At 37.3% G+C, this 15236-nt stretch overlaps 2 protein-coding genes across 2 annotated transcripts; both read right to left on the bottom strand.

The window, feature by feature from the left end:
* Nucleotides 1–4087: 4087 nt before the first annotated feature.
* LOC142357018 (conserved oligomeric Golgi complex subunit 3-like) lies at nucleotides 4088–9982 on the bottom strand (the record flags this gene model as incomplete). Its single annotated transcript, XM_075408739.1, has 4 exons — nucleotides 9823–9982; nucleotides 9378–9514; nucleotides 4723–4870; nucleotides 4088–4290 (listed from the first exon to the last, which is right to left on the bottom strand). Coding segments are annotated over exons 1-4 (645 nt in total), but the record flags the coding sequence as incomplete, so codon positions are not given.
* Nucleotides 9983–10481: 499 nt separating this feature from the next.
* On the bottom strand, nucleotides 10482–14024 carry LOC142357017 (nonsense-mediated mRNA decay factor SMG5-like). Its single transcript, XM_075408738.1, has 2 exons — nucleotides 13694–14024; nucleotides 10482–13151 (listed from the first exon to the last, which is right to left on the bottom strand). Exons 1-2 carry the CDS (start codon nucleotides 14018–14020, stop codon nucleotides 10668–10670), a joined length of 2811 nt encoding a protein of 936 aa, XP_075264853.1. The 5' UTR covers nucleotides 14021–14024; the 3' UTR covers nucleotides 10482–10667.
* Between the last annotated feature and the right edge of the window lie 1212 nt (nucleotides 14025–15236).

Genomic DNA, 15236 nt, shown 5'->3' with positions numbered 1-15236 from the left:
GTTTTTTTAATAGTACAAGGAAACATAAGGCCAAGTAAAATTCCTTTCCAATTAGGGCAACGGAAAGCTCGCAAAACAATGGGTCAACAAGTCATAATAGGCTAAGAAACTTGTCTACGACTAAGAAAAAAAAAACTGCAAAAACAAATAGGAAAAATGTTAAAATTTCTCAATTTTTCTGTCAATTTTCCGACGAAAAGAATGATCTACACCAATAAAACTTTAGTCAATTGTTAACTGATTCCTTAAGTAACAAGCTTCCATTCAAATCCCACTTAAAGCATTAATACAAAAAAAACAGGCAAAAAATCATTAAATTTCTTCTAAAAATCAGCAAAACTGATCAAAACCCTCCAAATTAGCATTAAACTCAGAATTAAGTACTTGAAACCTTCAATTCCTATCAAAACAAGCCTAAAACTAATACAATATCATAATCAAACCTCATAACCATCAAAATTTGCAAAAAAAAACTGCTTTTAAAAGCCGCACGTGAACAAAAAAATTTCGCTCGCTTAGAGAAAATTGTTTCACACATCAATTTCTCGCTCTCTCAAAAACAGCGGTATGAACAAAAACAACTCTCTTTTCGCTCCGCTCTTAACTTTTGTTCAGCCCCAAAATCACTACAGATTTTTTCACGCGTTTCATTTCCCGCTTCAAAAATTACTCCAATAAAATTGATTTAAAAAAAGGACTTCTCCAATACTCCTCTTCGAGTCGTAAAAAAGACAGCGCCCCAATACAATTCAAATTCTTTGAATTGTAAAAACCAAGAGCACCTCAATATAGCTACGCTCAGCTTACAGCTTCGCAGCTATAATAAACTCGTTCGAAATGTGGTGTTTCCGATTCAAAGGTGCTGTTTCGATCAAGACAAACGAACAAGACTTGAAGAACTGCAATACAGATGGATTCCCTTAACGACCATTAAACTCATTTCGTTGAACAAATGATGACAAAACAGACAATTAAACATTGACCAGTGATTCCAACTGTCACTCGACAAAGAGCCAGAGGTCGGAAGATGGACACATCTATTTCAATGCCAGGAACCCTCCAACAAAATGGCAGGAACCCTCCCTTCACACAAATGGACACTTTAGACATCTGTGGATAGCAATGCCTGGATCAAGCTCGGCAAATAGGAAGAAGATTTACGGATTCACCACATATCAAAAGTGTTTATTTTTTATGCAATCTTTGTTGAAATTGTTGCCGGTAGCCCATGGTCGCCATCTTGTATACACTTCTCAAAATTGCTTATATTAAACGACAGGAAACTATTGCAAAAACATATCTCGTATCAAAACAAAATTTTTTACGACAGCCCTTCGGATGTTAGTTCTGGCAGTTTTTCCTGTTTTCAGATCACTCAAACAAAAGCAGCCAGAAAGATTTAGCGAAAAGTCTTTTTGAAGAAATCTTTTTAAAGATACCAACAGAGATTTATTTTCAAAGTGTAACAAAAAGTGCAAATTTGGGATGAAATTTGAGTCAAATTAGATTATTTGCCTTGCCTATTTTAGCTTCTAAGCAGCCGCATCTAATTCAGATGTGAGGTAGCAGTCTCTAATGAACGCGGCTAACTTAATGCATTTTCACTTAAACATACCCGGCAGATTGCCGGAAAATAGCCGCCGTTGATTCCAATAAGCATGATTGGGATTGAAAGAATAGAAGATATTGAAAAAAAAAAGATTTTTGTACAAAAACATTTTTTAAGTCCGATTTATTTTGATGGCATTTCGTAGTTGAACACACTTCGGTTTCTTAGAGAGAGGCCGCAGGGGCTACTATCAATACCAATAAGCATAAGAGATGGTAACTAAGACTTATAGGAACGACGTTCAAATAGCGGGCATCTAAAATTGGGCTTTATGGGTTTATCCCGTTTCTATTTCTGACTTCAATTTTTTATACTGACTCTGTTCATTTTGAATTGCTTTGCTGAGCAACTGATGTTCAAATTCACTTCTAGTAGAACGAGAGAAGAGACAAACTAGCCCAGAGAAGTCAAAAATATTTCACGCAAAATGTCGAAACAGCGGCAAAATGGTAAAGCGAAAAAAAGTTCGACGAGGTAAAAAAAACATAGCCGGCAGATTGCCGGAATAGCTGCGAAAGAAAAGATCTGCGTGCCATATAATAGAGACAGAAAGATACAGATCTAAATTGAAAAAAAAAATCGACGCCGCTCAAAAAACTAGGCTAAAAAACATTCAGCGATAAATTAATAAAGCTTGTTAAAATTCATTCCATAGAAGCCTCTTATTAGGGACCTTTACTGCACAGACGAGTTCCTTTGACCTTAAACAAATTCAAATTAAACTTAAGTTTTAAAGTGCAAAAGTAATTTTATTGAGTGAGGTAAGTCACGTATGATCAAAATCTAATCACGCAAATAAGCTAAAAACTTTCGCAAAAGCGAGTGAGAAATGACGTCCCGCGCGCAATTGTCGTCAGTGAGAGGAAGAAATCATTCAGAAAATTTGACTTTTTCAGCTTTGCTGTGTGAACAAATGAAAAACGAAAAAAGAGCGTCAGACGACGAAACAAAAAAAAACATAGCAGGACAAGTCCTTAAATACAATTCAAAGAATTGAATGAAAAACTTAGAAGTACTCTACCTGACCAGCAGATCACGCGAACAATGCCAGCAAAAACAGAAACAAAATCATCTCCAAAAAAACTGAGGAATTAAAACAATCAAAAAAACTTAAAAAAATGTACTCATTGCTAAAACTCTAGAAGCTTTTACCCCTGAGGCAAAATTTGATCTCTATAATTATACCTATATCAAAAAATTGTCAAAATCAATTTTTGTTTTTGAAATCGGTCCAGTATTATATCTGCAATAACTGAAAGAAAATTCATTGCCCCTTGAAGATCGATTAACTCGAAAATGACCGAAAAATTTAAAAATAAGAAATCAATTGCAAATTTTAATGAAATGTTACGGAAAATCGTGATATTAAAATCTTCAGGCTCGTTTCTGTGTATCTAGAGGCTATTAGACGCCATCCCGTAACCCAATTCCAAGCCTTCAAAAATTCATGGGCTTAAAGACCGATAGGCAATAATTTTTTTTTTAAATTTTAAATTTCAAAAAATAGAAATTTTTTCATATGAAACGTAGAAAACCATTCATTAGCCCCCTAGCAACTATTTAATAACATACCATCATACCTTGGATATGGTAAGCTGGCTACTGAGGTGAGAAAAACTAACTAAAAGAGAATGGAACTTGAGAATGGAAAAATACGAAAAACTGACAAAAACTTTAGAAAACCTTGAAAAAAATTGCAAATTTTATCAAAAATGCTAAAATTTGAGACATTAAAATGTTGAAAACCAATCCGTTGTTTCTAGAAACTATGCAGTGCCCTATTATCAAACCTCAAAGGAGATTATTTGGCCCCTGAAGCTGAAAAAACTCAGAAAATGACAAAAATTTTCAAAAAATTTCAAAAATTAGTATCATTTTGCGTGTTTGTATTTGTAGTACCAAAACATATAGCTCATAAAATAGTCATAAAAAATAAATTTGTCTCCAAAAAGGCCTTCGTCAACTTTTAAAAACTTCAACCTAAGACTAATCAAACAAAAAACTCAAAAAATCAAAAAAACATGAAAAATTGCAGCATTTTGAGCCCAAAAACTCCTAAAAACGATCTTTTAACCTGCAATTAAGGCCATCCCAGCAGCTGCACCACTCTAATCACTTGAAGGACTACTGTCGTCCACTTTGGGCCTCTAATGAAACTTAATGCCCGCTGGTCTTTACCTGTTTATCCCGTTTTGAGGGGATCAAAGTAATTGAAAAATGTGTGAACACATCTTTAAAAAAAACATAGCACCCCAATACAATTCAAATTCTTTGAATTGTAAAAAACCAAGAGCACCGCAATATAGCTACGCTCAGCTTACAGCTTCGCAGCTATAAAAAAAATAGGAGCGCTATAATAGCCGGTTGAGAAGATGAGGGCGGCTATTAATAACCAACTTCCAACGGGACCCAAACAAAAAAATCCAACTGGACCCAAATAATTCACAACTTTGTTTGAGAGCAGATTATTTGGAATACCTTGTAGTGTGGATTGTCGGACAGGTATAGTATGCACTCCTCGATGCTCTGGAGTAGATTGTTGAAGGAAGCAGACTTGGCTGAGAAGACTGGGGAGTTGAGTTTCTGCATGATTCTGTCATACTCACTGAAGTAGTTCAGCTTCTCAGACACAAGACAAACTCCACTCATCAGCTCAGATTCCTCTTCCAACAACTTCTCACCTAAACAATTCTTCTTTGTCAAATCTGTTTAACTACTATTGAATTTGTGGTATTCCTTATCATTATCAATTCAACCATGTTTGCAAGGCCCATTTACTTTGAGTCCATCGTCCGAACATCATCTCTTCCCATTATCGCCCCCACCCTACTCCTGAGCTTATTGCTAATAATGCATAGCCCTGCTCCCCTTATGGTATAATTACGGTAAGTGGAGGGGGTGGGGCTATACGACGTTATTATTGATGTACGCAGGTTTATATGACCACTACGCAGGGGGCGGGGTGGGTGAGGGCTAAACTGGGAAAGAGAACAAACATCTAATCAAAAACAAGTAGTATTGTGTGAATTTCACCTGTCATTAGTTATCTGATCAACAATAATCTGAAGCACAAGTTAGTTGTCAGTCTACTCAGATAAGAAGTGTCTACCTACATGAGGTGTGAAGTGCGTTTGTCTGGTGTGACACTTGATTGTAGACTGTGTTCAGTTCCCTGATGTCACTCTGGCTCTCTCTCACTTCATTCAACAATTCATCCACTATCTTCAGATTCGAGGCACAATTCTCTTTCAACTCGCTCAGCTGAAAATATATTGTTTCAAAGTCATTTTAACTTTTGATCACTGACACATGATGGCGTTATAGGATTCAACTTTTAAACACCTCAAATTTTTTTGAATAATGGAAACTGAACTAATCGGAAAAAAATGTTATCACTTTATGTGGGGACTTTGATTCACATCAATAAATAATCTTTACCTTTAAAAAACGCATTTCATTTGATGCTCTTTTAAAATATTCTGTTTATGTTGCGAACTATATTCATCTCAGCCAAACTATCAGCGGAAACAAATAAGCCAAAAGCTGTCGAAAGAGTTGCTCTCGAACGACAAGAAAAAGGTTGAATTTGGTTGTGATTAGCTTAAGCTAATGTGACCAAACTCAGTGGCAATAATAAGCTTCAGGGGAGAGCTAAAAGGCTGTCGGGTTGCCTAAACCTCCAAAAATTTCTTCACGATACATTCCTGATTCCTTAAGTGTTTATCAACTTTGGTGAAACGTACACTCCAAGGGTACTAAAACTCCGAGACCAACACATAAAGAACGGCTTAATGAAAGAACGGCAGAAATGTTTAAGCAAAAACTTTTCATTTAAATTACGCGCACTACAATAATTGCTTCAAACTCTGTTCAAGAGCAATTGATAAGTGATAACTGGGTAAAACAAAAAATAACGAGGAATATGATGCAGTGTGGGGGAGGGTTCCTCAAAACAGCTTCAGTCAATGGCATACTTACAGACTAATAAGGCGTAAGTTTATAAGAGAACTGCTCGGTCATTTGATGCCCACCGGGCTTTACATGTTTATATCGTTATCGAGGACAAAAAGTTAAAAGCGTCAGACAAAAAATCGGACAAAAAAGACCACAGGTCTAATATAATAAGTACACACTTTGTGTGAGAGCAATTAACAACCAATGCAATCTGGCTCAATTACCAGGCATTAATTGTTTATCAATTTCAATTAATTTCACCTTGGCTAGTCTTCGTAATATCAACAATATTAGCTAAAAGTCAGCTAAAATAAATATAAATGGATGAATTCAAAACTGGTAGCTAAAAAAGCGAGAAATAGAACCATGAATTATTCTAACTTAGACTTCACAAATTTAAGATGGTAAAGCTTTGACAAAACATAAACCTAAATGATTAAGTGACATTTCAAAAGTTTCAGCAAATTTCTCTCAGGGAACGACTATAACGTACATCCCAAAACTTTAAAGGGTGGATCAAAATTTAAAGACCAAGAATCGGCCTTCACATTATTAAATTTTCTCAAAACAGTTCCTGTGAGTTGCATACTTAGAGACTAGAAAGGCTAAAGGCTCAAAGATAGCTGCTCAGCCACTTGAACTCCTCTGGGCTTCAAAACTTGCAAAAAAATTCTAGCAGAACGCACACTGAACTAAGAATTTAGCAATTTCCTGGACATAAGAAAAAATTGAAACGAAAACGCCTTCGTAAAGAAAAAATAGCAGAAAGCACACTGAACTTAAACAATTTCCTCGAAACAAAAAATATCGAACGCAACTACGTGCCTGAAAAGAAAACTCATATCAGGAATCCACTCTTCGAAAGAAAAAATCAATGGAAAACTTCTTTAACTACTCCATGATACACACCAGAAACCTTCTCAAGCCAACCCAAACTATTTCGTTGAGACCAAGCATTCAATTCAATTAAATTTCACCCCTGTATATTTGAAAACAAACTGAACGGCAGTTACAAAAAGCAGTTGAAAACCTATTGAAGCCACGGTCCGTCAGGTTTCGACGCGAACTAATTGCGACAAACTCTCATATGCTTCAAGGAGACCTCATATCGCCATATTGTCAATATTGCCATCAATTTAGCCACCGGAAAAGTCATTTGGCAGCATAATGGATGTCGCCTTATGCAACAAACTTAGGCCGTGTAATTTGGAACTAAATCATGAAAGAGCACTAAGATGATTTGCGGTTTCTTAGAAACAAGTGTCAGCTCAGCCAGGGACAAAAAGTGTGGTATTGCATCTCTCAGGGCGGTTTGCTTACGATGCCCCACAATGAAGCATCAATCCTAATCGACGCCAAAAATGATTTCACTTGCTTCAATCGTTAATTAGCTCTTACACTCTTACACAAACTCTTAAACTCCTGAAAGCTCTTAAACAAAATTTGTCCTGCTGTAAACTTTGGGGCTCAAAAATTATGCACAACCGTATCTGACCTTCTCGTAGCCAGCGCGTGTCGGCAGTTCCAAGAAAGCACCACGCAGGGAGATCCTATTGCCATCGAAATTAATGGTGTAGCCATGCTCCACTTGATTGACCTCATGCGCGACGAAAACGTTACGAAACCTGGTAAGCACTGAGGCAGTGCGGTAGGAAATTAGGAAAAATTACTGGAATTTTTCACTGATCTATCCCATAATGGTAAAAACTTTGATTATCCAGAAAAATCGTCAAAATGTCGATTGATTGTGAAAGGACAAAGCTTCAAAAACTCGGAAAAATTGTTGGAACATAGCCGAAAAACGACTGAACATCGCCGAAAAATGACTGCGTGTATTTTAGGTGTAAAGTAAAAATCGCGTTAATCGCTCTGACAACTACCACCAAGAAGGCATTAGCCGCATAGCAAATTGTACAGAAACTTTTGTGAATGCCATCTCATCGAATCGCCCGTCACCGACGTCCCACCCGTTGTATTTCCTACTGACACCGGAGGATGAACACCATAAGGCAGTCATCGAATACACTGCGTCCCTCGCTGCTGTCAATTGTCTTGGGAATGGAGGTCTCACAAATGTTCACATCACAGTATAGCATATCCTAAGACGAACGCAACGCTCGACATCAGAGGATGGAAATTCGCAAACATAAACCTCACGCTACCTGAAGACACAACATCAAACATCACGCCATCAGATTGTCATCGGGGAAAAAAGAGCCTCGAATTGGCTCACCAATGTGTCACCAAAACGCTAAGGTTTCACGATGACGATCGCAATTGCGTGGCGATTTGTAAATTTGATCCAGTTTTGAAGCAAAAAGTACAAATATTCAATGCACTTGTTGGAAAAATGCACATTCAGCCCATGTCATCAACTGCGCAAAAGGGGGGTTAACCTCGCATGCGGCACAACCTCGCATGCGACACGTTCGCGATGACAATACCTGACGTATAAGATAACATTGATGACACGTTTGCGATGACAATGCCTAAGGTATAAGATACCATCGACGTCGAGCCATCAACTCAGTCGCTTGAAGGCAAAAGCTTTAACAAATCTACTAGTCCTGATAACAACTCGAGAGATATTAAAGCGAATGGCTTGTGTAGGTCTGCATTTAGCAGATCTAACTTCGAAGTGAACGTTTTTTATCCGTCGGCCATGTCATGTCAAAAAGAAGCCAAGGACGCCTACATATATTGAGGCAATTGAAATCTAAAATATCAGCAACGCATTTTAGAAAATTTAAAAAAGTAGTTTTCTTCCGCTTTTGTTTTCCTGCATTGTTGGCACAGGTCATCGTAATCACGCACTATAAACCAACTAGAAACAAAAATCTCAGAAATAGACTACACCTAAAAGGACGCAATAACATCATTCAAACGGATACTACTTAGCACTGCAATTATATGTCTCAGAGGCTGCCGTGGTTGTTAACGTGTAATTCAGGTTGATAATACCAGTAGTTTGTGTGGGAGGGAAAGCTTGAGCTAATTAGTGTATTATTAATTCGCCGCGGCTCCTGGATCCCAACATGTTGCTGTAAGTCTAAGACACAATGCATTTTCGAAGTACATTTATATACGCTACCATTATGTTTCATAGTGTGAGCTACCTGTACGGCTCATTGTGTGGATCATACGCCTTTTTCAAATCTATTTTTTCAATGTGAGATTTTGGGCATTTTCGGGTTAAAACTTTTAGTTAGGGGTCAAAATCTCAATACCTTACCAGGAAAGGAGAAGGTTTCACTTTCCACTTTTCTGGCTTTTGATTACATCTGCTACTACTTAGTGGACAATTGCCCTAGCACTCTTATCAACCACAAGAAATTTGAAAACCATGCTCGATTCCGTGCAATAATATCTAGGCTTAAGCACAACTTTTCAATAAAATTAGGCATTAAAAATAACGTTTCTTCTCCATATCTAAATTTATATTTGTTTTGACAGGAAAACGTTTCTTTTTATACTCTACTTTTCGACACGTATCTTTCTCGCGTATTTTGTAACACTGCAGTAGATCAAAATTTGATCAACAAAAACCCTATACTGATTAAAGTCATATGGACCATCTCCGACTTGATGTTAATCCTTTGAAATGCGCTAAATGTGGAAAATGAGACAAAAAATTGTTCGGAATTAAATGTCACTTTAACCTTACCATGTGCAATTTCCCTATATTTCAGCCACAATCAACCACGAACGCAATTATCAAGCATTCAAATTGTACGAATAGCAACAGCAACGAATGAAAACTTTCAAAACTGCAGCTCCAAATAATTTCTATTAACTCAAGGTGCAATCAATATACCTGCATCTCTTTTTCGTCTAACATTGATTCCTGGGTGCCTTTAAACCACGTCTCCAAAGAGAGCAATGACTCCACTGGTTCCTTCAGGTCAAACATCTCATCTTGATCAACCTCGGATGAACTCAATCCAGTTGTATCTGTAACAGAAAAACTCTATTTGAAAATAATCAAAGATATAGAAATACTCGTATTATTGAACAGATTTGCTAGTAGAACTGCCAATTAACTGCCAATACTAATTAATCTATGAAAACAGGAACATATTTTCGGTTATCTTGGATCTTATGTTCCAGGGCACTTGTTTGAACAGCAAAAGCTCGTACAAGTAGTATCCTTTCGTCAGACTGCAGTCTTAAGCAGTTAAAGTTTGTTTATATCTTCCCTCTTCATAAGTTATAATAATAATAATTATTATTATTATTATCCAGCCCACCACCACAATTACCTGGCTTCTTTGATGAATCCAGCATGAGATGGGGAGGGTACGGGGGTTCATATGGAGTGGCGGCCAGAGAGGCAATGAGTTGTCTCTGTTCGTCATCCAGAAGGGGAGTCAGTCTAGCATCCCACGTATCCACACCTGGGTGCAATTTGACCGACATGACCAATCTGGAATTAATAAATTGAACTCGACTGACCCAAACCGGTCTTTCTCAGTTTTCGGTTCCTAATATTTCAAAATCCAAGACACCTTATCGCAGGACAGTCAAAACTTTACTCAAAAATTGGTAACGTTTTATACAGCTCTTGGAAACTACCTCGTTTTGCAAAAGAAACACTAATCGAAAACCGTGCTGCCTATGACCCGCATTGAGTATTTCACCGTTGTAGATTTCACCGTGGGTAATTCGCCCAACAACCAGCATTTACAACCAGAACCATTATTTGAGTTACTGCTGTAAATACTCGCCAAACTATTTTTATTTCCGAGTTCCAAGCCTTCTATTGAAATGTTGGCAGCTGGTCATATTAACTGCAACGCATAGCGCTATAGCCGCCAGCCATCATTATTATTATCATCAGAAATCACTGATTGTAGAGATCGTTGTATTAAAACAAACCTCCATTTGGCTCTGATAAATGGATTTAACTAAAATTCATCTATTTTTCTCAAATTCTATTCATTAATTTAATTCTTTCTCAGCCAAAATTTGTCATCTAATTTTTGTTTACTCAACAAAATATTTTTCCCTCCAACAGAATTTCTAAACAATTCCATTGTTCAGGCACACGATCATGTTTGAAATTTCGCTTGATAACTGTCACACAGGACACAATCATGTTCCACGATCATTTGGCGCTGAAAAATGATTGACAAAATCTATCCAACACATCATGTCCAATCGGACTATCATCTCCCAAACTGTTCAAAATAACTCCCATGTTCGCTGGATCAGGCGGATTTTCAAAAAGCAGCGTCGCCTGCTTCATCTCGGGCGCACCCATATCGTCAGAAGCAGTAGGCGCTTGTACAAAATAGTTCGCACATGACAACATATCGCACAAACTGACCAACTTTCTATTTCTTCTCCAATTAAAACTGACAGAACTCAAATCAACCAGCGAGTATTCGTAATCCTTTTGAGCCCTTACACATGTGTTGCTAGTTGACAGAGCGTTTTCCAGGAATTTGATGGCGTCACGCGCGCTTGGCTGTTCTCGTTTCATTGAATCGAGGCAGTTAAGAACAGTTTTGCACACGATTATAATTACTCCTTTCGACTCAGCCAGCCTTCGAATTGCATCTAGGCGGTTTGTAAAACAATAAACTTCAGGTATGACAAAAGGTAAGTTAGCTGAAATTTGTTCAACTTCCCTTTTGAGTCGTTCAACTTCAGATTGGAGGCGTAATTTTCCCATACTTTCCATCATTCGCAGCTTTCTTTTTTCTTTTTCTGACATGTCGACTTTCAAGTCAGGACTCAAATGGTCAGTCAAAGCAAGTTCAATTCCCGAATTCTGAACGTACAACGAAAATTCATCAGCGTTAACTTCCATATTGCACAAAAATTCGGAATCATTTTCGCATTTTATAACGTCAAATTCGCCATCGTAAGTCAATTTTTGCAAAAAATCGTGGAAAACAGCTAGCTGACAAAATCTTTTTTCCTCGTTTTCCAAACATGAATTATCAAAATCAAGAACTTGAAATCTTTTAGCCAGAAATTTTACATTTCTCAAAGCAAAATCTTCTATCGTGGCGTTTTTGTAATACAAACGTTGAAAATCTTTCATAGTGAGTTCCGAATATAAATCAAGAACATTTATTCGATTCGTTAGAGCTGTAAGGTAATAAGTTAATGAGAAATACTTCATTTCGTTTTTGACAGATTCATTTTCAGCTAACCACTTAACCATCACGTTCATAGATGCCATGAGCTCCGGATTATCAAATACCGATCTGAATTTGGTTTTTAAGTCGTTTCTCTGTTGCAGTACAGTCCTGTAATGAGACAAGACTGGAACAGAAATATTAGATAAATGAGGTAACGATTTTGCCACTTCAAAATTATGCAAACTTGATAAGATTTTCGAACCGTCAACACCATTATCAGGTATGACTTCAGAACTAGTTGGAGATTCGTTTGGAGACTTTTTACACTCCTCTTTGATTTCAGTTTGCTCGCCTGCTAAACTACTACTTTCATTCCTCTCATCATCAACACTTTTAACAGGCTTATCGCAACTTTCATCTGATAAAATTTCAATTGACGAGTTCGAGCAAATTTCATCATCATCATTTGATGACGTCATAGAGTCCTCATTGTCTTTGAATTCAGTGTTGGTGGAATACAGAGACATTCCCAATGCATTACCGCCTTCATCTTCATCGCTTAGAAGGTCAGTGGACATTCTCCGAACCCGTCTTCGCCTGCGATGTCGACCTCGGGTTCTCTTGGGTGCCTTTTTGGGAGCCGCGGTCGTTAGATATTCAGAGTGTGAGCCTTGGACACCAACTTCACATTCTGATTTCCCTTCCCTCGAGATACCGGCTTTGCTGCAAATCTGATTGAAGTAGTAATCTATGCGTATGACCGACAAGTGAACGATCAGCCCAAAATAGGAAAGTACAAACGCAGTCACAATCTTCCTTTTATCCGAACTCACTTTCTGTAAAAACTCCACAGCAATAATGCACATAACAACCGAGTTGAAAATAATCGTGTCATTCAAGTAATAAGATGTATAATGCATTGCGCTCAAGAAAAATTTGCAAAGCTCTGAGAAATCAGACAAGACATTAGTGAATGATCGGAACATTTCAGTTAGGCTCAAGTCAGATTCGTTTTTGAAAGTTATGGATCCTAAGACATAGATCAAAGATGAGCAAAACTTTTTGCATAAAATTTCCAAAAAGTCTTTTGGCGTCATTGCTGTTACCGAAGTAATGGCCGATGATTCTTTGTACAACCTCGCGTTCTTGCCTAAAATTCGATCCAAATTAACTTTAGCCTTTGAGCAGTCTTGCGCAACATGAAGCGCTCTGAAGAACCAATAGACAGAGTCAATTCGGAAGTTTCTCGTCAACATCAAGGTGCCCAATTGACAAAGAGGTTGTGTTGATGCCGAATTGACTGCTTGCGCCTGCATGTAATTTCGCTTTGCCATTGATTCAAACGTTGCTGAATTGTTGATTTCGAGCAGATAGCGACAAATATCGCCTTGGCATATTAGTACCTTCTCCACGACACGAGCGTTCTTCTTGGAATGTTCTTGAGTAGTTTTATCATCCCAATTGCTGTTCCAATCAATCAAAGAACTACGATCTTTCGACTAAAAAAAATGAAACAGTCAAACAACACAATTGAAATAGTAAGAATTCGTTTGAAAAGTAATCTACATTGAAATCCCATATGAAGGCATAACTGCTTTTGCATCATCGACTTCGAATTAAAATCTGTTTAGCGCATTTTTATTTTAATTTCTGGTAACAAACTGCTTCCATAGCACGCAAAGAGAGCAATTTGAATCAGGTGAGAATCGAAAAACTTAGGAAACGTGATTGGAAGCGATCCAAATGGTACACTAATCAATTCGTACAGTTCTCTAACTATTATTTAGGTACGAGTAGAGCTATAGGACCAGAAAACATACCCTTAATGACCTCGTGCTTTACCATGTTATCCCGTTTTTGAGGACGAAAAGGCCAACAGATAATTGCTAAAAATTTCTTTGATCGCAATGAAACATAGGATGACACACAAACATGGTCAGTAACAACAACAGAACCAAAATAGTTGCCACAAATTTTGTCTGATTACTTTCAAAAATGAATCTTCAGTAGAAAATGAAATTCTGAAGAAATCCTTACTTACAAGTCGCGTTGAAATTGTTTGAAAAAATGAGTACAGAGCCAACATAAAATTTTGACAGTCCGCTTCACCGGTGCTTCCCCGTTTCAATTGCTTCCAGCATCTTCTGAGATTAGCTATTGTAGAATAGCATATCTTCGACCAGAAAAGTGCAAGAATTCTTATCTGCAGATCTTCGTCGTTCACATGATTTGAAAGAAGAATAATTGTTTCGCTTTGTAATTTCTGTCTTTTCAGGTTCATTTCAGGATTAATAATTGTTGGCAACAACTTGCACTCACGTATAGCGTCGAAGTACAACTGGCAGCGCTCATCGTAGCTACGCGACATTTATATCTAAAAGCAGTAAAAATTGGCGAGTAGCTAATTCCAGATTGTTTTAATCAAGTTTTTCGAATCTTTTCCGTTTGTGCCCCCCGTACGCCATGTACCCCCAGTTGCAGAGCACATGTCATTACAGTAAATAATTGTTAAATATGGCACGTGCTTTTTGGTTGACTGAAACACTTACACTGCCTCTTTCCCCACTAAATTCCATCTATCTCTCAACTTCTTCGTTTTTCTCAGTTTTAGTGAAATTATCTCAAGTGCAACTCCAATTTGGGCAATATTGACCCAACACAGAAAATCCCACTGAGGTAATGCACATCAGCAAAATTTCAGATCAATTTGATTTAAGTTAACTTACATTTTCATCTAATTTCCTCTCTCTAATTCTACTTCGCATTCGTACGCATATCACTGGTTCCACAAATTCAGTAAAACTTGGAAATCATTTCTCCCCAAAGAGATTGAAATGTAAATCTGTACCATCATACAATTCATCTCTAACAAAACGAACAAAAAGACATTACAAATCAAACTTCTCCTAAGGAGGTGTTGATACTTGAATGGGATCTGTTGTTGAAGATGGGAGGATGTTAGTTTGACTCATCTACTTTTGCCATTAGTTGTGTTCTCGTGCTTCCTGTTTTTCGTTCTACACTTTCTCAGCTGATGGTTTTATAATATCATTTATTGACATATTTGAACAATACGAAATGCTTTATAAGGACGTAGTGTTGGGAGGGCCCCAGACCAGCTAATATTCAGCCAGAAGAGGAGCATTTCTTAATGTAGTTTTTGTTTTTCAAAAAAATCCAATGGCTCACAGCTATGCAATTTTACAGTTATTGCCACTGGATTTAATCAGTACTTTGACTCCATTTTTCAATAAAGAACTAAATATTTGACAATTTCTCTGATTCTGCAACATTGGTGTCAAGGAACAGGGTCGAAGAAAGGTCGAAGAAGGTCGAAGAAAAAAACTATAAAGCAGGCTACCCACCTTACAATTCTCCCGTTAACAGAGTTGAGTCCGAACATTCAAAAAAATGGAAAGAAAATCTTATAAAACAACTTCTTTAAAAACAGCATTAAACCCGATGTATCGTCCTACAGACCAGAAACTTTTATCTAAGTTTTCACTTTGTTTAAAAAATGGATTCTTCTTAATCTTTATCCTATTATTTTGCCACCAAAAAACAGACATTAATTTGATTTCATG

The sequence above is a fragment of the Convolutriloba macropyga genome, unplaced genomic scaffold (genome assembly GCF_964194025.1).
Source record: "Convolutriloba macropyga unplaced genomic scaffold, txConMacr16.3 SCAFFOLD_3925, whole genome shotgun sequence".
In the NCBI taxonomy this organism is placed as follows: domain Eukaryota; kingdom Metazoa; phylum Xenacoelomorpha; order Acoela; family Convolutidae; genus Convolutriloba; species Convolutriloba macropyga.
Note: the sequence above shows the minus strand (reverse complement) of the source record. Positions and strands in the feature narration are given on the sequence as shown.

Coding starts and splice junctions, on each gene's coding strand:
- LOC142357017 (XM_075408738.1), bottom strand. CDS start 14,020: ATGTCGCGTAGCTACGATGAGCGCTGCCAGTTGTACTTCGACGCTATA. Junction 13,152..13,693: donor AAACAATTTCAACGCGACTT/GTAAGTAAGGAT, acceptor CATTTTTTTTAG/TCGAAAGATCGTAGTTCTTT.